Below are 22173 nucleotides of genomic sequence, written 5' to 3'. Positions count from 1 at the left end.
AACCCATGAACATGATGTTGTCCACCACAAACTTACTTGGCCGGGGATCGAACTACAGACCCCAGGCGCCAGTGTTCTACCATTGGCCTTGTCAATGTTGCCTATTTGGTAGTTAATTATTTCATTTTGACTTCAAACTTTTAAAGGTGCAAATGCATTATTCGATTATAATTAAATTGGGGCTTCTGTGAATTAATATCGTTATATTGATGCTAGTGTACAATAAATTGCGGTCAAGTAATTTTAAATTTGCCACAAATATTTTATTTATTGTGTTCTATAGTTTTTTTTTAAAGAAAGAATAACAAAATCATTTCTAATTCTGGATATTTTAGTGACAAATCTAAATATATAAAAATATTGTTGTTTTGAAATTGTTGCAAAAATACAATAATTGTTGAAAAAACTTACGAACAGATACCATGGCTTCGATCGCATGTGAGCTATCAAAAGGTACATCCGCTATCTTTCATAACTATTCATCAATTTCATATTTTTTTTACATTGAAATTACTGTATTACGGAACAGTTACTCAAACTTCAGTGATATATATATCAGTGGGACTTAGATCTGCACCTGACCTGAAAATAGTATAAAACCTGAATTGAGGCTAAGAAAGAAGAGTTATCTCAAGGGATACTTAGTAGAAAATAACGAGCAAAGCATCACTCATTAAGGTATTTATCATAAATATAAATTTGATTTAGTTTACAGATCGTCTATGCTAGTACATTTCTTCTTACGGATTGTATATAAAACGATAGTACACAGCTTAAATGTTAAAAAATATTTTCATTACTTGAATTAGAGAGGTCTTCCTAAGCTCGTTGCTGTTTTTCTTGAAATTTTTGTGAAGGCACTAGAACATCTATTGAAAATTTAACAAGTATGATATGTAAGATGTTATTATATAAAATAATAATTGTTTTCGGCCAAATTATTGTTAGAAGAACAGAGATTGAGTCAGTTTCAACATAGTAAAAAATGAGTTGAGTTGATTTTGAGTTTAACGTTCCTTGCAGCAGCGAGACTATATGGGACGGGATCTACTGATTAACGTGGAATCCGAACCACATGAGCTCCCACCGGGAAGCGAACCTGGGCCTCCCACGCCAAAGGCGCGTACGCTAATCGCTTAGCCAGGAAGGAGCTTATATATATAGTGGCGGATCAAGGATATGATCAAGGGAGGGGCTAAACCATAGTTTGCAGTTTTATCCAATGTAAAGCAAGATTGAAGCCCCAGTGTATATTTGAACGTCAAAGGGGGGCTATAGAACCTATAGCCCCCCTTGGATCCGCCTCTCTCTATATACTCCCATTTCTTCAAAACTAAACTGCTTTTCCGCTAACATCTGCAGTATATCAACATGTCTCAGGCTTAAGAACAATTATTTTATTTTATTTTATTTTAGAGACATAATCTTTGAGGAGGACCCAATTCATACTCGTCAAGATATTGTTAGATAATGGTGTTAATTCAACTAGAGAATTTCCGTTTGTAGCGTGATCGAGCGGACCATGCGTTGGGTTTAAATAACAGTCTCTTCGAAGGCGTTGAATCCAATCCCATCGCTGGTTATGGTTTCCCCTTTGTGGCTGCTAACTGGCTAACTCGCGAACTTTCTGTACACGTAGATCCAAACGAAATGAAATCTTTCCGTTTAATGTCCCACGATTATGCCCCTTAGGCTAAGGGAGGTGGGTGATTAAGGCAAATGAATGATGATGGAAGAATTGGAATGTGGGAGGAAATGGGAGTACCCCGAGAAAACCCATGGACATGATTTTGTCCACCATAAACTTACTTGGCCGGGAGTCGAACCAGGGACTCGACACACCAATGGTAAGTGCTCTACCAATGTGCCACCGTGCCTCTCGGAGACGGATTACTAATGAAAGCGAATGATTATTAAAAGAATGGATGGAATGAGAACGTGGAAGGAAACCACTATTCTTAAGAGAACTCACGGACATGGTATTGTACACCACGAACTCACATGGCCTAGGATCGAACGAGTTACTTGTTGTGCATCGCTCTAAATGTTGCATTACAATTGTCCAAATTTACGAGGTCTTATGAGATAAAGTTACGTTTAATTTAACGTTATTATTTTATGTCAGTTTAAATGTCTGCCATTTTGTTTCCATTTATTTTTGTTTTATTATTATTGCTTTCTTTCATCAATGCTCATAAAAGTTGGGAAGATCGTTTCATGATTTATCACCATTTTATTCCAGTGCATGATCAAGAAAAAAGATTGTTAATATATAAATTGACATCATGATAAGAGAAAAGATTGACATCATGATATACGAGTAAAACTTAGAATAATTTTATTTTAAAATTTATTGGATAATACATATTCATTGGTAGAATCTATATAATAATTACATAGGATAAACCTAGCAAGTTATCTAGTTGATTGTACATAATAGAAATAAGTATTTTGTCATTTTCAAGGTGTTTAAAGGATCAAGATGGCCGCTGCTCCTAATTTTTCATTTTTACTTTTTCAACATCTTTACTTTTGCACATTTGAAACGGTTTGATACCGTCATTAAGATATTTAGCACAACATAACTATGTCTGGCGCCACTACTTCCCGTTACTTTTTACAGTTGTTAGGGTTAACAATTTTACATTGAACTGGATAATCGTTCACGTAGACGGGCCATATTCGTCACAGTTCCTACTGTGACATTTAACTTAATATTCACCTTTAAAACAATATTAGTGATAAAGTCGACCGGGCTCTACAATGCTATAAACACCTGCAAGGATAGATAACATATTGTTTATCTGTTCACGTCATCCCGATCTTCTAAGTTATATCGGTCCCAACCGGGTCCCTTTCGTCTGTCTTCCTGGACTCGATGTCTGTAATTATCACTATGTTAGTAATCTAAGTAAAATAAAAATTCTCCAAAATTTCAATACTTTACTACAACCTAGCTCTAGGATGGTAATGGATCTTAGGGCACTAGTCACTTAATTGGCATAACGTTCTCTTGCTGTGTTCGTGGCTTTGTAGCTGAATATATACGAAATGATAGAAACTCATATGGAAACGTATGGACATGTAGGATGTCTTACCTATCTATACCAATTCTACGTTATGTTACTCGACCTAATTAATCCTAACCCGAATATAATTTAAACGTAGTATAAATATACTTATCTGGGAAGAAACTCATACTTACCTGTGTCGAAAGAAGACCTAAACCTAATATAAATATACTTATCTGGGAAGAATATTTACTTGCATTGGAAGGAGACCTGAACATCTGAACATTGAAATTAGGTTGATGATTGTCAAAGACTTTAAATTCAAGATACCTAAAAAAGAAATAGCATAACATTGTAATCAGTATTTGCGTATTTTTTAAAAATAATAAGGCTTATTGTTCATACATCAATTAACATGACTTGTTCTGTGTAGTCAGTGTCTATATGTTTTTCTCTGTAACTAATTAACTTCTAATGTGTTTAAAGTTGTGAAAAAGGTCAGAATCGTTATGAAAGTTTTGTTATGTGTGGACAGTGGCGGATCTAGAAGGTAAAAACTGGGGGGCAGCCAGAACCCACACTATGATAGGTATATCATGAGTTTACAACTCGCCGAAAATTGGTCGGGAAAATAAAATAGAGTCGTTATCTGAGAACCAAAAATCAAATCTAGATTGGATAAAAGAACATGGTGATTATTTTGAATCTGGATTTCATTAATGCGCCAGTAGATGTTTAACAAGTGAGGCAACAGAATTAATCTTGAATCATAGAAGTAAGTTCATGAGGTCTTCTAGTAGAAATTAAAAAAAAAAAAACATATAATAAATTGACACGTGATAACGGCCTCTTTTCATATCCACTGGTACACTAATGAAATCTAGACTGAAAAAAATCACTATGTTATTTTACAGGACCTTTATCCTGTCATCTTACAGAATCGATCTCATTACAACTGGATTTACAACTTAATGTGGCATGCACCTCTACTAGGTATTAAGTCTGAATCTCCTTTGCCAAAAACAAGAACACTATCACGTGGTATGTTAACAATCCATACAATGTAAATTCTAAAGTGAGCTCTTTATTTGTTCACATATCCTCATAGAAGTGAGAGAGAGAGACGAGATAATAGTGGGTTCAGTGAGAAGAAAGAGAAGAGATAATGGGGATTTAGTGAGAAGAGAGAGAGAGAAGAGATAATGGTAGATTTAGTGAGAAGAGAGAGAAGAGATAATGGTAGAATTAGTGAGAAGAGAGAGAGAGAGAGAGAGAGAGAGAGGAGAAGTAGAGAAGAGAGATAATGGTAGGTATAGTGAGAAGAGAGAGGAGAGATAATGGTAGGTTTAGTGAGAAGAGAGAGAGGGAAGAGATAATGGTAGGTTTAGTGATAAAAAGAAAGGAATCACGTTTGTTAAAAGTACGCTAACAGACTTGTTTTCCATGTTATAATAAACTTGTGTAGTTTCTGAGTCTGTCTTGATCACTGGTATGACTACTTCCATGTCACGATGTTCACCGTTCCACCAGTACTTTAGAGCCTACTGCGTATAACTTTGGCACGATACATCTCCAGTTTAACGTCCTACGATTCTGTCCTTTAGACTAAAGGAGACGGATTTCTAATGAGAGTGAATAGTAATGAAATAATTAATGGAATGAGAATGTTGAAGTAAACGTAGAACCTTACGGTAACGATGTAGCCCACCACAAACATATATGGCCTGGAATCCAGGGGTAAAAGTGTATCTGTAAAAGTAGGGGGACGGATGACGTCACATCGTCCCCCGTGCATATCTTTTTAGGGAGTGAAGGGATGCGATTGATATTTTGGAAGTGGAGGAACGACGTCCTTCTGCGTTCCTCCTCACTTTTACCTCTACTGGAATCAAGCAATGGACCCCTCGCACCATAAGTGACGCTGTACTACTGAGACACCGTATTCCTCCGTCGATACACAAGATTTCATTTCCTTTTAAATTCCAGATATTCCAAACATTGTTTAACTATTTGTTTGCCTTCTGTGCCTCGTACTTCTTTGTGGCCCCGTCACTTTGTTGAGAGATGCTTCTTTATGTGGTTGCTGGTGGCAGGAAGAAACTATTATTTGCGTGATATCTCAAAAAGACGCAGAAGAGTATTCTGTGCTTCCTTCTTTGAAACTGTCGAATAGTCCTTCTTGTGTATTGTATAATGGTATTATAACAAAAGAACAATGCTTATCCATTCAAACTCAGCCTTTAAAAAAAAAAAAAACAAAAAAAAACGCATTCCTTTGGATACTAACTCTTCCCAATATAATCAGTAATGATTGTTTGTTTTAAAACATTTACACCACTTTGACAGCACTGAGATCTTGGCTGTATGAAACGTCCATCTTCGAGTTTGTTCCGAACATACATCACCGGTAGATGTCTCGTTGCCCACAAGAAGAGACATCAGGCATGCCTGAGCCAAGTACATTTTCCGAGATGAGACATCATTTCTTACATCTTTTCAACTCGAAGCAGCCTTAACTGTTGCCTCGTAGGCGACCCTAATTACCGAATATTAAATCAGTATTTCTTGCACGAAAGTTGACAACATTAACTGTATTGAGTACCTACGCCATATTTAGTTGATAACATTAACGGTGTTGAGTACCTAGCCCATATTTAGTTGATAACATTAACGGTGTTGAGTACCTAGCCAATATTTAGTTGATAACATTAACGGTGTTGAGCACCTACGCCATAAGATAAGATCTACCGATGTTTGAAGGTGGTGGGTAAAAAAGTGACAGAACTTTCTTGGTTACCTTTATACTTTCCCTCTTAACAGTATGAAAATAAGATTTAGACTATTAAACCAGCTATTTATATTTTCGTTCACTCGTGCGGTCAGTTGCAAGTTCAAAAAGTTTTTTTTTCCTCCACTCGTGCGATAGCTTCTAAGTTTTAGTATGTTAATTTCGTTCTGTGTGTTCGTATTACAGACGGAATACATCATCATCATCATCATCATCATAGGTATTCTACCCTTATTGGCACATCACGTGCCGCAGCTGAGAAGCTTCCATGCTCCACGGTCTTCCGCTAACCTCTTCGTCTTCACGTACGAATTTTCTGTTTTGATATCTTCCATCAATTGTAACTTCCTTCGCCCCTCCCCTCTTTTCTCCACCATACTCTCTAGCACGTCCCTCATGATACAATTCTTTCTTAGCCAATGTCTCAACCAGTTTCTCTTCCTCTTCTCAACAATACCTAAAATTGTTTTCTCCCCCGCCATTTCTAACACCCTCTCATTCGTCTTCCGCTCGACCCAACCAGTTCTTTCCATTCTTCTCCACAGTCACATATCGAAGGCTTCCAGTCGTTTTTTATCACTTTTACGTAATGTCAATGTTTTCGCTCCATACAGTACAACACTTCACACGAAGCATTTTATAAATCTTTTCTCAACTTTTTACTCAAGGTCCCACAACTTTTTACTTCCTCCTAAAGGCTTCTTTCGCCATTCCTATCCTTGCTTTTATTTCACGTTCGCACTTCATGTCATCACTAAGAATACTAAAGCGTTTTTCACAGTCCTTTGCACCTTTCATAAACAAACCGCATAACTTGATGTTGTATCACTGCGCGCAAGACTATTTGCTGATTGGTGAAGAGGAAATTGTTTCGTCTGTTTCCCGCAATATTTCTGCTGCAGCACGTGCATGTATTTCTGCTACTGCTATGTGCATTACTCGTCTCACTCTCATACCATCGCCGTTATATAGGGCAAAATACCCAATACTATATAATCCCCCCTCCTTTAAGAGCAACTGAACATTGTTATTTTCCTCCAAACTGTAATTATAGATGAAATTACAATGAGTTATGTCAAATTATCAACTGAACGATAAAGAGATGGCGGTGCTTTCTTACATTGTACAGCATGTGAATGTACAAATAGTAACTTCAGTACTACAAAATAAGTAAATAAATATTCAATAAGAACATGGAAATTAGCTATTATAGGTCTTAATTTTCTTCAAGTGAATTGAACAACGTTGATATCGTTTGATGAAGTATTTGCTTTTCTTCTGCACTTACGGGTTTGCCTTGTTTATGTTTAATAGAATAACTGGGAACAGCTGGTAACCTGCTGGCTTCCTCAGGCGACATCTTTAAATTCTGGCGCGCACTTCGCGTGTTTTGTTATTTGTTGTAACAATTTTCTCTTACAAATTCGATTTTGGTTCAAGATTTCGATCCCATATAGATACATACTTTGAGCCGGATCCTTAATGTTCTTACTGTGCCTCAACAATACATTAATTACCATAATACATTGCATTTGTTGTGTACTATTTGCTCATGGAAGAATAAACTGCTATTAGTCTCATTTTCAATGTTGCTAACTCACAGTTATTTTTCAGTTTTTCTCAAAGAATGGTTGTCAAACAGTTGTCATTTCATGAAAATGGGTTAAGAAAATGAAAAAGAGAAATCAAGTGTATCCGCTGTTCTTATTGAAGATAATAAGTTTTTTTATAGTATTTCAGATCTTTGTTTGACCTTTCATTAGAGATGAGGAAATAGTCAATTAAAAAAAAAGAAAGATAGAGAGAGAGAGAGGGATAGAGAGAAGTTAAAGAGGATAAAACCTGTTTTAGTGATTCATTACGAAGTAATATGAGGCTAATTTTTTCAGTTATAATTTGTATATCGCCTTTTTAAAATGCGATCAGAATAAATGACCATTTAAAAGATGCAAAAACCGAATATTCGGTGCCAGAAATGAAATAATGTACAAAGGAATGTTCAACATTTAAGAATTTTATAATATTGGATAGGAATGTTCATAACTTTTGAGTCTTATTTTTTTCTGGCTGCAGTGAAATTAAGAGGGGGTACTATATGCATGTTAAATAATGTGTCCTTATTCCTATGTAGAATCTAAAAAGTTTCTTGGAATTTGTTGAATAAGATGTTGATAAAGTCTTCACACTCTCATGACTGATATTAGTTTATGGCGTAACTTTTTCTGTTAGATATCAAATGAAAGGATACGGTAAGTCACGAAGATCAAAACATATTTTATAGGTATTTTATTACATATAACAAAGAAAATAAAGTAATAAATTCTCTATTCAATAAATAAGTAAACTCAGTAGTTTTCAAGTTTTGCAGAATTAACAATTGCTTGTTCCAAACACTCGCTCGCCTATGAAATGAAAGCTTTTGAGTTTTACGTCCCACGATTATGCAGGCTAGACTAAAGAAGACGGTGATGATGAAAACATGAATGAAATGGTGGAATGAAGAGAGTGGGAGGAAACTGAAGAACCCCGAGGAAACCCACGCACACGGTGTTTGTCCACCACAAGGTTCACTTGGCGCGAGCTGGGAACGAACCAGGAACCCCATGTGCCAGAGGTGAACGCTCTACCATTGAGCCACCGCGGCCCCCCAAGAACTCAATCTTGAATAGAAGTCGTGAGTACAACTGCACGTTTCTAGATCTAATAATTAACTTCTTTGTGGCTATATGATCCGTGTACTCGTCATCGGGTGGGAGACCCGCGTTCGATTTCCGGAGGAAATTTATGTAGTTCGGATCGCTCGTTCGGCTGTAGGTCCAAATCTCATAAAATCTTGTTGTTGAAGGAGACGATAAACTTTAATCCATCCATCCAACCATAGATCTGCTAGTAGGGCCACTAAGTCATCATGCAATAGTGGCTCTGAATCCTAACTTTTAGGTAGATTCTCAGCTAGAGGAAACGTTAGGAGTGGGGGTAGTAAGTTTTAATTATAATTTACACTGGTAGAAGAAATTCAACTTTCTGCCCTTCTTCCTTCTGGTGCGTGTCTGCGTTTACACAGTAGTTCAAAGATTCAGGAAAGCAGTGCGTACGCCACCGCAAACGAGAGAAAATGGTTCCTGATTCTTCTATCACAAGCCCATGCCATTTCATTTTTAATCTAATTCTTTTTCTCCCTTCAGTCTGTTTATTAATTTCTTAGCACAAAATTACATATAACATTTTTTGTTTAATTAGTTGGCAACATTTCTGCACTGCAGTCTGCATTGTTTACAAGGAGTGCAAAGCTTCGTGAAAATCAGAGTAGCCAGATATCGAAAACTATTCACTTATTTTATTTTCTCCCCTCTGACTTTTATATTTGACACAGACCACTTCGTTCCAATCACTACAGCTTTTGCCTTTCTAACATTTATTTTTCATCCCAGTATTGTTAAAATTAGAATTCTATGTTTATATATTCTAACAGCACATTGATAAGAGAAGAACTATTTAGAGGGTTTTAAAATGTGATGTTGGAGAAAGATGGATGATATAAAATTGACGGAGAAAGAGTAACAAAGATGTTTTTAAAAGAGTAAAAGAGAAGAAACGCTCTCAACCAACATCCTTCGTAGGTCAACTGAATTGTATACATCTTGCGAAAAAATTGTCTTGTTCATACCCCTCCCCCCATATAGAGGGAAAGATGGAAGGAAAACGAGGAGTAGGAAGAAGAACACAACTTATCGAAGATTTGAAGAATAGAAGAACATATTGGGAGTTAAAAGAGGAAGCTGAAGATCGAAAAGCGTGAGAGAAAAATTTCCAGAGCTTAGCCTAAGATGCGGGGAGGAAGCATCTCTTAATCCCAGGACCTGCCAGCAGGCAAAATACGTAATATTATTATTAATAATAATAATAATAATAATAATAATAATAATAATAATAATAATAATAATAATAATAATAATAATAATAATAATAATACATTCGTTGACTACTCATTGCTCGAATACTTTGAACGTCAAATTCTTTTCATCATATGTTGTTCTTTTTGTGCATATAAACATGTTTAGTGAAACCTAAAAATGTATTATTTTATTAGTTTATCATATGATAACTCTACTCGGTTTTGTCCTATATACCCTGTCTTCTGACAAAGGACGTAAATCCCAGTTTATTATTATTATTATTATTATTATTATTATTATTATTATTATTATTATTATTATTAATAATAATAATAATAATAATAATAATAATAATAATAATCATCATCATCATCATCATCATCACAGAGATAATTTTAAATTTATTGTACAGGGTTATTCATAAGTCTCCATACAAGATGACTAATGTTTTTTTTTTTATTTTCCAAGATGACTAATGTTTATTTTTCATATTCCAGGTACTAAGTTTCCATACATACAAGTAAGTTTCCATACAAGTATTATCATCATTTGTATGGAGACTTATGACTCACCCTGTATATAATTCGTAAATATTAAAACGTTTTGTTCAGAAACGTGTTAAAAATTTCAGAAGATCGATCCATATCCCGAATACACATTTGGCTGTACTGTTCGGCGTGCACAAATCAGAATAGTAGAAACAGCTTTTAAAAAACTTGAGTCTATATTTCCATGCGGATCTCGGCGTTTGTAGTAGCTTCTTCCGTAGTCTGTGTTTGTGTCTAGACTAGTGACTAGAGAAAGAGGCCAACTCCATAATGAAGCGGCGCTGTTGGCTGTCTTTCTGTCGGACAGCTGGCGCCGGAGGGTTGAGTTACTGCTTGTTGTAGTACGAACATTATTGTATTTCTTCAGTGGGAAACCTGAAACAATAGCCTTTTCATGTTATTGGCTGCATACGATATACATTTGTATATTTGGTTGATTTGTGCTTGTTTCTTTGGGGGAGGGAGGGGGTGGCGGGGGAGCACGAGGTTTAAAAAAGGTATGTGTTGACATTTTATTGAATTACTATTTTCTATCAATAACTTTATGTTTTTACATATAAAAAGACGCAATATATGAGTAATTGTTGCACGCTGGCTGGGGTCAGTGCCCTTGCTTTTTACAGTATCAAACTGTGTTCTGTATAAATTTGGAAAATCTTGAAATATCTGTTCATTCTCCCACGTGTCTGTCTCAGCGATAGATTCTTCCCAATTAGCGGTAGTCCCTGTGGGATATTGTGGATTAAATTAAATTCTTACAAAAATATCGACTGAAAGCAAGGAGTTCTTGTTATTATTCAGTCCAAATACTTTTGTCTTCGCGAATTCTGTCAAAGAACTTGAAGCTTAATATATAGAAAACGATAATTATGCCTGTTGTGCTGTATAGTTGCGTAACATAGTCGCTTACTTTGAGGGAAGCATTACAGACTGAAGGTATTTGAAAATAAATGTGGCCTGCGGCAAATGTTCAAACCCCAGAGGAACAGGAATGAGGAGTGGCAGAGATTTCAAACGAGAAATTGTGTAATAGGCCTATATAACGTGTACCTAAGATTGTTAGTCATTAAGTCTAGGAGGCTCAGATGGGCAAGTCATGTAACTAGAATAGAAGAAAGTAGGAACACTTTGAAGATTTTAACTGGGAAAGCAATTGGATCCTAAAGATCATTAGGAATAACTAGATTCATCCCACTTCTAAATAGGCGGATTGCACGAGTCATTCCGGTAATGTAGTTGGTACATCATAAAATTCTTTAATGTCTGGCTTAGTGGCGGATCTAGCCTGGGGAAGGGGGTCTTGCCCCTTAGTTTTTTGAGTGACAAGAATAATTATTTATATATTTTTGAAAGTTTATAGTAAACTTATGATTTACTTATCATAGTTTGGGTTCTGGTTGGCCCCCCAGTTTTTACCTTGTAGGCCTCTACAGAGACTGTAATCTCAGGTAGGCAGGGCTGGTATTGTAGCGCACCCTAGTTTCCAGGGGTTCCCAGATCATGGATTGGACTCTGCTGAGTTGTGGTCACCCGTTAGATTCGATATCTTGTAGTGTCGAGGCTTTCTGACACCAAAAGGAAAATGTGGCTGAGCTTGTCTTAAAACGCTTCCATGCTAACACTGCAGAGTAGACTCTCACTCTTTAGGAGAGTTCCCTTCACTTAGTATGTAAAACTGAGAGATAGGTTTCGATATATCGTTGAAATAGACATATTCCATTATCCTTCCTGAAGAGAGTTTTTCGAAGGTGTTCTCTCTCTCTTTTTTTTAATGAACTAGAATTTTATACCTTGAATGTACTGATTTCTTCTAAAACTTTATTTATTTATTTATTTATTTTTTTTTTTGCTTTGTAAAAGTTGCATACTGTGATGTATAAATTCAGTATTTTAAAATTGAATTTAATTTGTTTCGTTACATTAACGTCTAATGCATGAGCATTTTTAAAACATAAAGAGACATTTAACTAGATTTGAGGAGAAATCAGTAAAATTTGACCATTGAAATTCCAATTCATTTCAAAGAAAGAAAGGGAAATACTTATCCGTATAAATCAAACGACTTTAAAAAAACAAAGATCCGTTTAAGTCAGACAGTAGAAAACAAAGATTCGAATGAAACAAACAGCTAGAAAACAAAGTTTCATTTAAATCAAACTGTTAGAAAACAAAGATCCGTATAAATCAAACGGCTAGAAAACAAAGGCCCGTATAAATCAAACGGCTAGAAAACAAAGGCCCGTATAAATCAAACTGCTAAAAAACAAAGACCCGTATAAATAAAACTGCTAGAAAACAAAGATCTCTCAGATATTAAACCTCTTAAAATATTTTTATGATTTATAGAAAAAATCTGGAGATTAAATTTATTTTAAGGATTTTTATTTGATTGAATTCTAATTATTTCAACTGATAGTAATAAAGAGGAAAGGCTTCTGAAGCAGGTTTATAAATATTTTTAAAGATGTAATTTTGGTAGTTTATGTAGTATTTTTTTACATTTCTTTTTAAACTATTATAATTATGTATAATTTCCAATGCCTCACTATAAATTGTATTTTTCAACGATAGCTATTGACAAAATCACTTTGTGAAAGAAAACATTTTGAAATTTAGGTAAATCTTTTGAACACAATCTTTCTTGCAGGTGTAAGGAAATCATTAGAATATATTGATTTCTTGAAATTTAGGGAATTTTGATATATTATTTCCTTTAAATTTAGGATCATATTGTTTTGGTTTTTCCAAAGTAATTGTGTCGTACCATCATATTGTGTTATACCAATTTCGTTTATCCTTTTAGCACACAATTTTCTCCAAATTAATATAATCTTTTGTACACATTGTTTTTCGTCCAAATTTTGGGAATATTTCGGACATGTTATCTTCTTTATGCTTAAATAGTGATTAAGACACTTTCTTTTCCGAAAAAAATAATGGAATCGTTTCAATACATTATATTTCGTTAATCTTTTCTCCAAATTTAGAAATTTGTTAGAATATATTTTATTAAAATATGGAAAACTTTATTTTCTTGAAATGTAATGAATCATTTGAATATATTATTTTCTCCATATAAGAAATATACCCATAGCATTGTTTTCTTTAAAATAAAGAGATAGTTTGAGAACATTGCTTCTCCTAATTCAGTATATCCACCCAACCATAAACACCGTGAATAAACTATTGATTTGGTATACCGTGAAAAAATCTGGAATAAGCAGTGATTTTCGTTATCAAACCAGGAAAATACAGAAAATCTTCAAATTAGTAGAGAACACATATCAAAAGAAAACGAAAGTCGCAAGAAATTCTAATTATTTACTGTTCTCCTGTTTCTTGTATGTACAGCTGATCTCGCAAGGTTGAACTAGAACACGTTTAATTATTCCACTGCATCTTACCAACCGCCGCATCACGTCTTGGTTCCCGCCCACGCTTTGGTCTCACACCGGGTGATTTTTATTGTCATTGTGCGCTCAGTAAATATTGTTTTTATGAACATTCCTACCATTTGAATAAAAAAAAGTTTCATGAAAACCATGAAAAAGTCGTGAATTTGATTATTTAATTTGGATGGGAACTCTGCAATTCTAGAAATCTTTAAGCATTGCTATTCCCAGTGTGAAATGACAAATTGAGCTGTCGCTCTCCTTCCCACACTTAATTTCCGAGTACCCACTCACATTACACGTAATATAACTCCATTTTAGATTCTCAAGCTTAGATTTGTAATAATCCCTTGCAAAGGTTGCTCATTTACAGGCTCCCTACTGAATTCAACAGACTCTCACCTACCATAAATATCTTTATTCTAAAAGAATTTTCCGATCTGCAGTGTGCAAAATTAAAAATGAAATCTTTCTGTTTGGCGTCCGACGTTTATATCCTTTAGGCTAACGGAGACGATGATTAAAGCAAGTGAATGATGATGGAAGAATTGGTGAAATGAGAGGATGGGAGGAAACGGAAGTACCCCGAGAAAATTCACGAGCACGATGTTGTCCACCACAAATTTACTTAACCTGGGATCGAATCAGGGACCCCACACACCAGAGGTAAGCACTCTACTCCTGAACCATCATGCTCTCCTTGTGCAAAATTAAGTTCTAAAGATTGTTATTCATTTTTTTGCATATGTATTTACATTGATATTCTGTTTTATTATTTTAATATTTTATATTTTACTATTATTACAAAATTCAGCGCAAAAAAAGACAATGTGTTAAATCTAGAACTATACAAATAAATAAATAAATCTCCTAATACATATAATTCTTTTTAAAGTATATTGTTTTACCTATGATTAGCAATCTTTGAGAAATTTATTTTTGTGTAATTTAGGATATTTAAACAAATTGTTTTTTTTTAGAAATATGATAATTGTTTGAACACCTTTATTTTTTTTTTTCAAAATAAGGGAATAGATTCAGCCCAGTGTTTTCTCTTAAAAAAATGTATATTCTGAGCACATTGTTTTGCAAATAATTGACGGGACCTCTTTGACTACATTGTTCCTTTTAACTTATCTATATTTTTCCTATATGTAGGGTATCTTTTAGTCATCTTTGTTTTTCCAGATTTAGAGGTTCTTTGTGGCTCCGCGTAGTGTAGTCGCTAACGCTCTTGTCTTTGGTGCGAGCGGTTCCATGTTCGATTCCTGGTTTGGACACTCGGTCGAAAAAATGTAAAAAGCATTTTGCAGGTCAGCTGTCCTGAGCGAGGTTCTCCTGGGTTTTCCTTATTCACAGTAGGCAAATGCCGGGATGGTACCTAACACATAGACCGCTTCCTTCCTTCCCTTTCATTGGATAGTGTGATCATCGAGGGACGAACTAACATGGCCATAGATGCCGAAATCACAAAAATCTAATTCCTAATCCTAGAGAATCTTTTAAGCATAGTGTGTTTTCTAAATATAAAATAATCCATTGGATACTTTGTTTTATTTAAAATGTGGGATGGGAAGCTAATGAGTGATATTAGTGGAAGCAATAAGGTACAGAGGCTGCCTATATTGGTATCGACCATGGGAAAGAAGAAATTGCTAGAAATTCCAAAGTTGTCCTTTGGGAGTGAAAGAGCTACCGCTCACGCTGTATACAGTAGTGTGAAAGAATGTGGACTGGAAAACTTGATCTGTGTGATGTGTTTTTCGATACTACCAGTTCCAACGCTGGCCGTTCATCAGGAGCGTGTATCATTTTTGAGCAGCTACCAGGCCATAATCTTCTACATGTCGGATGCCTACATCACATCCTGGAACTTATAATTATCATCTGCCTTAGGACCTATCTGCTCTTAGACATTCTCATGTTCAAACGTTTCCAGCAACAGTGGCCCTCCATTGAATATGGAAAGTATGAGGATCTCATCTCAGACAGTTTTGTAGCAGCAGAAAATCACGATGTCCAGGATGAAGCAATCTCTTTATGTGAACACCAACTGCAGGATCGTTAACTGCGAGATGACTGTCGCGAACTGCTCTTGCTGTTGTTAATCTTCTTGGAAAGTTCATCATCTGGTCCATCAACCCAGGTCAAGTTCCGAGCTCCTGGGCCAATACATGAAACTCGCTGGATGACGAAGGTAATCCACAGTGTTAAGGTTTGGTTGTTCCGTACCCAATTTAAGCTGACACAGACAGAGTTGCAAGAATTGAGAGATCTCAACATATTTCTCGCGAAGATTTATGGTTTCTGGTACTCCCAGCCTTCTACGACAGCTAGAAATAATTTCCAACTCCTTAAGAGACTCACCGTAGCACTGGTGAAGCAACATCACACAAAGTGACACTACATCTGTGGTACCTGTCAGAAAATTTGATCCTTCTTAGGATCTTTGATCCAGAGTTAGACTGTAACACAAAACAATCTATGCTGCAGTCTTCAGCAGAGATAGAAAGAGAAGGTCTATCAATACGAACAGAGGTGGATTTGGCGATGGTAGAAAGTGAGACACGCTTCGATTTTGTGACTAAAGCAAATAGAAATATAATTTGCTCTTTTTGGCATCCCAGATGGTTTCCTCAGGAAGACCTTGATGTGCGGAACGATAGGATCATTCTAAGGTCGTAAGGTAATTGTTTCCTCATTAGCAACCACAAATGATCATGCAGAGCGTAGTGTCACCCTAATACAAGAAACGACTCAGTCGCGACGCTTTAAGACTGAATAACAGTTGCAGCATGTGATCCAAGTAAACGAACACACACACAAAATATTCCCAGTTGCAAGAAAATCAACTTTTCTTTAGGATCAGTGATTGCAAATCCATATAGGGTTACTCACAATCGGACTATGTTGTTCTGTAACAATTTAGTAGAGACTATTCGAAACTTTTGCAGTTACATTGATTTACTGTGAATAACTGACTGTGGCTTTTACATGTCAAAACTTTAACATTGTTGAGGCACCTCTAAATATTAAAATTCTTATATGATATTTTATACATATTACTTCTACATGAAAAGGAAACTTTTGAGAGGGTAACAGAGTAAATTGCTTTATTTTGAAACTTCACCATATGTATAAGGACCACCCTAATATATATATATATATAATTGTCTTATCGTTTATTTCTATATTGATATACGTGTCTTCCCCCTTTGTGACCATTGTACAGAAGATATTAATCATGAAAGTAAGAGAACTATATACAAAAGAAAAGGCCAGCAGTACATGTTATATTTAACTGATAGTTAACAAATCTTCGTATAAGATCAACCTGTTTTGTCACATTTATTACAGCTGTGTAATTTCTTTACAGACAGTTCTTAATTAATTGGAAGATATTTTATTAGATAGTTTACGTTTGTTTTCGTGTTTGATAGTTTCGGTCTAAAAGATTTGATAGTTTTGTGTGTGTGTGTGTGTGTTATGGTTTAGAAAGATCGTATATCGTCTCGCATCACGATTTGAAGTGTTGTTTCTGGTTATTATCTAACTGCTTTTGTTATGAAACAACAAAGATTGAAAACAAAAAAGGGAAAATTTTGGGGTGAAATGTTTGGTTTTTCACACATTGACTGTGCTTACAAACCATGTAACAAAACAAAAATAAGAAAAGAAATAATAATAATAATAATAATAATAATAATAATAATATAAACTGTCGAGTAACAGGAACCGTTGTTTCTCTTTTACTATAGTCTCTCCAGCGCTATGCCGAGGTCGACGTGAGCCGCTACGCAGCCTTAGAGGACACCAACCGGAGACTCGAAGAAGCGCGGCAGACACTAGCATTAGAACGTGAGCAGTTAGGAGATCGGCTGCGTACCAAGACTGGATTGTGTGACGACCTGGTAAGTTGCCAATCTTTATAGCTTTCTTCTTCTTCTTTTTCTTGATATTTTATTTTATTTCTTATTCTTGAAAATTTCACTTTTGGAAACTAACTTGTTAAAATGACAGTTTTACGGTTGTATATTTCATTCTGACGTCGAAAACAAGAGTGCAAGGGATTTTTTAAAAATATTGTTTCGTGTTTTTTTTAAATTCATTGAGATCGTAAAAATATATATATCAGAAAATAAAGATTTTGGTTTACAAATAATTATGTGAATTTTGTTCAAATGCACAGTGCACATCTACTTTGATGTAAGTTTTACGTATGACCGTCCGCAGGATGGAGCAAGGGAGGTTTAATTATTCTATTGGATTTGAATTTAGCGTCGCTTTCAGCAGCGAGGCTACAAGATACATGGACTGACAGCTTAACATGGGATCCGAACTACATGAGCTTCAACCGGGAATCGAAACCAGGCCTCTCACGCCAAAGGCCATACGCTAACCACTTAACCACGAGGAAGTTCAGCTTAGTGTGGGATCTGAACCACATGAGCTCTAGCCTGATCTTCCCCTCCGAAGACGAATACGCTAACTACATTGCCACACAAAAGAGATATTTCAGTTATTCGAAATGTCAAAACATGTTTGATTTGTTTACTCATATACTAGAATATTTCATATTTTTATTGTAGCATTATAGAATATTTACTGTAGTTATTGTACGAACTTACACAATCTGCGTAAACAGTTGTTGTTTTTCATGAAGTATCGTCTGTAAGCGTGAGCCAAAGTATATTTGTGTTCGCGACTTAACTTTTGTGTTCGTCTTTTGCCCTATTAAAAAAAAAATCCTGCGATGTTCCTGGATTTAGGTACAAATGCTGGAGCTTACATCGCGTGGTGTTAATATACAAAATCCATACAGCATAGATAGAGTAGTAGATTTGCTAGAGTTACATATTGCATTATTATTACTATTATGCCATCTTTTTAATATTATTGAAATAAAAAATGGACCGTTCACATTTTTACGACAGCGTGTCTGTAAGATCTCTCAAGTTTCTACTGTTTACAGCCCCATTCGCATTCCATAAATTCTTTCATAATAGTGCACTTTCATTAACCACCCGTCTCATGTAGCTTTAAGGGCACATAAAACAAACATTTGATCTCACTAAACCGTTCTCCTACCTGACCAATCTTACTATGTTAGTATAAAAGTTCGAACGTTGGCCGAATCCTAGCATATTGTGAATTCATAGGCGAAACTTACATGTAAATTCACAGCCAGTTCCACGATTATGCCAGTTATACTCAAAGGAGACGGTGATGATGAGAAATGAGTGGAATGGTCGAATGAAAAAAAGTGGGACGAAACGGGAGAGCCCCGAGAAAACCCACGCACACGAGTTTGTCCACCGCAAAGTCCACTTGGCGCGAGCTGGGATTGAACTAAGGACCCCATGCACCAGAGGTGAATGCTCTACCACTGATTCATGTGCAGGTAGTGTGTACGTCACCCCTCATACATGACGGGCTAAGTTGTCATATATGCTGAAAGCCCAGAAATCTAAATCCTAAATCCTACGATACTAACACGCGGAATTTGTCTTATTAAAATTATGTGCATATATTAGGCCAAAAGTTTCGTACTGATAACTTTTAAATTGTAAAAGCTTAGATTTTTGTAGAAAATTAAGTAGTGAACTTTAAAAACAATCCAATTCAGGAAAAAATTCCAGGTCCTTACGCATACATTCTAGGTATGTTTTCTTAATAAGATTTCAAAACGATCCAGATGGTTATTATTACGTTTGCGCATGGTGTGTTTGACATATTTCATATAATTCATTTGGTAGGAGAATTAACTTCACTTACAAGAGCTCTTGGGAGTCTGAATATAAATCTGTTTATAACATTTGCATTATCATGTGTGGAGTGAACACCCGAAAGTGCTTTCAAATAAATCCTTCTCAACGTTTTCATTTGGGCAACGTTTCAAACAAAGGAAATTTCTAATACTGTTACTTTCCTGTGGACTGCAAAAACATAATTTCTTGTAATGTGCTTCTTTTCGCTCTCCTGTATCAAATTCTAACAAACTGAATTGTATTTATAATGTTGTACAGTCAGCGACAAAAGTTCTTTCCTTTTGATGAAATTAATTTCGTAAATAACTTCAGAATGGAAGTCAATTTGAGTACACTTTTTAGTAAATTAAAAGGAATGTAATTTTCTGTACGTTTCAGTCATACCACCGTTATTCCCAAAATAAATTTTATCAAACGAAAAGAACTTTTGTCGCTGACTGTACAATATATGATCTAAATTATACACTAAGTGGTGTTTCATTATTTCCATTAATTTACTACTACTATAAATACTACTACTACTACTACTTTTATTATTATTATTATTGTTATTATTATTATTAATAATAATAATAATAATAATAATAATAATAATAATAATAATAAACTAAATATTTTCACATTACAGATCTCATAATTTTACCTCCATGTCTCTGGCAACTATAAAATAACCCAGTAATTCTACCTAGGAATTAAATTCAGGGGTTGCTCGAGGGTGTTGAGTTGCCGCAGCAAGTTAATAGAATCATTGCGATTCCCACCAAATCTCTCAGTTAAAACTACACACCATCGGACTTAAATATTTGTATTTAAAAATACTTATTTGATACCAATATTTTTAGCATTGCTATCTACACTCATGAGTGTAGATGCATCTTACGAGAGTAATCCCAAAAGTACTCAACCTAACAAAGAAAAAAAAAATGGGAAAAATATATTTATTTCTCAACACAATCTCCTTTAAACTTGATAGCTCGATACACTTTTCCCAGATATGTTGCACTAATTTCGATATTATGTTTTTATAGTAAGAACCATCCAAAAGCCATTATCCGCAGATTCTACCTTTTCGTTGTTGGCAAATCTTTTACCACCGAGCCACTTTTTTCAAGTTTGGAAAGAGAAAATAATCCGAGGGTGCTAAATCTGGCGAATAGAGTGCGTGTGGAAGCAATCCGAACATTAACTCATTGATTTTGGCCATCGTAATAACCGATGTGTAAACTGATGCATTGTCTTCATGAAATGGTTTTTCCGCCATATGCGGGCCTTTTTTCTTGATTACATCGCCCAAACGCTGCAATAAGTTTGCATAATACTTGCCGTTGATAGTTTTTCATTTTTGAAGATAATCAATGGAAATTATCTCAAGTAAATCTCAAAAGAACTGACCCCATGACCTTACCAGCAGGTGGAATTGTCTTCGCCTTTTATCGAGCCGCTTCTCTCTTTTCATTCCATTGTTTTGGCTGTTCCTTCGTCTCAAGTGTCAAGTGACGGACCCATGTGTTCATCCATGGTTATGAATTGTCGCAGAAACTCGGCTTTATTGCTGTGAATCATCGCCAAACACTCGATTGAAACATCTTTACAACACTGTTTTTGTTCCATTGTGATCAAACACGCACCCATCTCGCGCACAGCTTTCTCATGTCCAAATTTCACTGTTCAACAAATTTTGATCGAAAGTATGTAAATTCTTTGAAATTGCGATTTTTACATTCATTTAAGCATAATGTGAAAGGAAATGATAATAGAAGAATTTTCTTAGCTCAGGTTGTGAAAAAAAACGCCCTTGTATAACAGTAGCTGTATATATACAAATGTATTAATATTTATAGAACATTTAAGCAAAATCCTTGTAAAAAAATACATTTCACTTTTTTTTAATCTATTTCACTGTAATGTGATAAGCTGGGGAGTTAAGAAGTACCCTAATCTATAGCTTTCTATACCCTTGTACTTCCTTTTTCAAAATTGCGCAAATACCAGTTTCACAGCGATACAGAAAATAAAGTAACCGTGGACAATTCCGTAATAAAAATCAGTATTAACATCAAAACATGAAAAATATGTACAAATACCTTTTTGTGCAAGAACTACACTGCAATGTAGACAAAAGTTTCAAGTGATCCCTTGTACAGGATTATGTTTACTTTATTTTGAGCGTCTTTGCTTGGCTTGCCTTTTGTAGGTTACATCTGGAGCATCCCTTGCAATAGTCCAACAGTAGTCGGCCAATATGTTAGAACTCCACTTCCCCTCATATCTCTTCTTCATGGCTGCAATATCTTGATGGAAACACTCACCATGTTCGTCACTTACTGCTCCACAATCTTCGGGAAAGAAGTCTAGATGTGAATGAAGAACAATAACAGCACAATAACAACTGCACACAGTTCGTAGCACAATAACAACTTTGCTACCAGTTGTTTGTAATTTGTCGCTCGGTGTCTTCCCAAGAACTGTGAACAAACACTCTTCAAGCTTTCCCACGCAGCTTTCTCCTCACCTTGGAGAATTTAGTCGAACTTGTGATCTTTGAGTAGTTGCCTAATCTGTGGCCCTATGAAAACACCCTCTTTAACTTTGGCATCACTTAATCGAGGGAATTGTCCTCTTAGGTACTTATAGGCCTCATCCTCTTAGTTCATGCTCTTAACAAAACTTTTCATAAGACCTAATTTAATATGTAGAGGGGGAAGCAAAATTCGGTTACGATCTGCCAGTGGTTCATGCTGTACATTTTTCACTCCCGGCTGAAGAGTTT

General features: G+C 35.4%; 1 protein-coding gene across 10 annotated transcripts in view; it reads left to right on the top strand.

The window, feature by feature from the left end:
- The window catches only part of Rbp (RIMS binding protein), a 591180-nt gene that overhangs the window by 368315 nt on the left and 200692 nt on the right, over positions 1-22173 (top strand). For all 10 annotated transcript variants that reach the window (XM_081768676.1, XM_081768673.1, XM_081768675.1 and 7 more), the window contains one exon: positions 17394-17546. In XM_081768676.1, the coding sequence (XP_081624802.1) occupies positions 17394-17546 (153 nt within the window). The remainder of the gene's footprint in view (positions 1-17393; positions 17547-22173) is intronic.

Source organism: Thermobia domestica, chromosome 8 (assembly GCF_964235325.1).
Source record: "Thermobia domestica chromosome 8, izTheDome1.hap1.1, whole genome shotgun sequence".
NCBI lineage: Eukaryota > Metazoa > Arthropoda > Insecta > Zygentoma > Lepismatidae > Thermobia > Thermobia domestica.
Note: the sequence above shows the minus strand (reverse complement) of the source record. Positions and strands in the feature narration are given on the sequence as shown.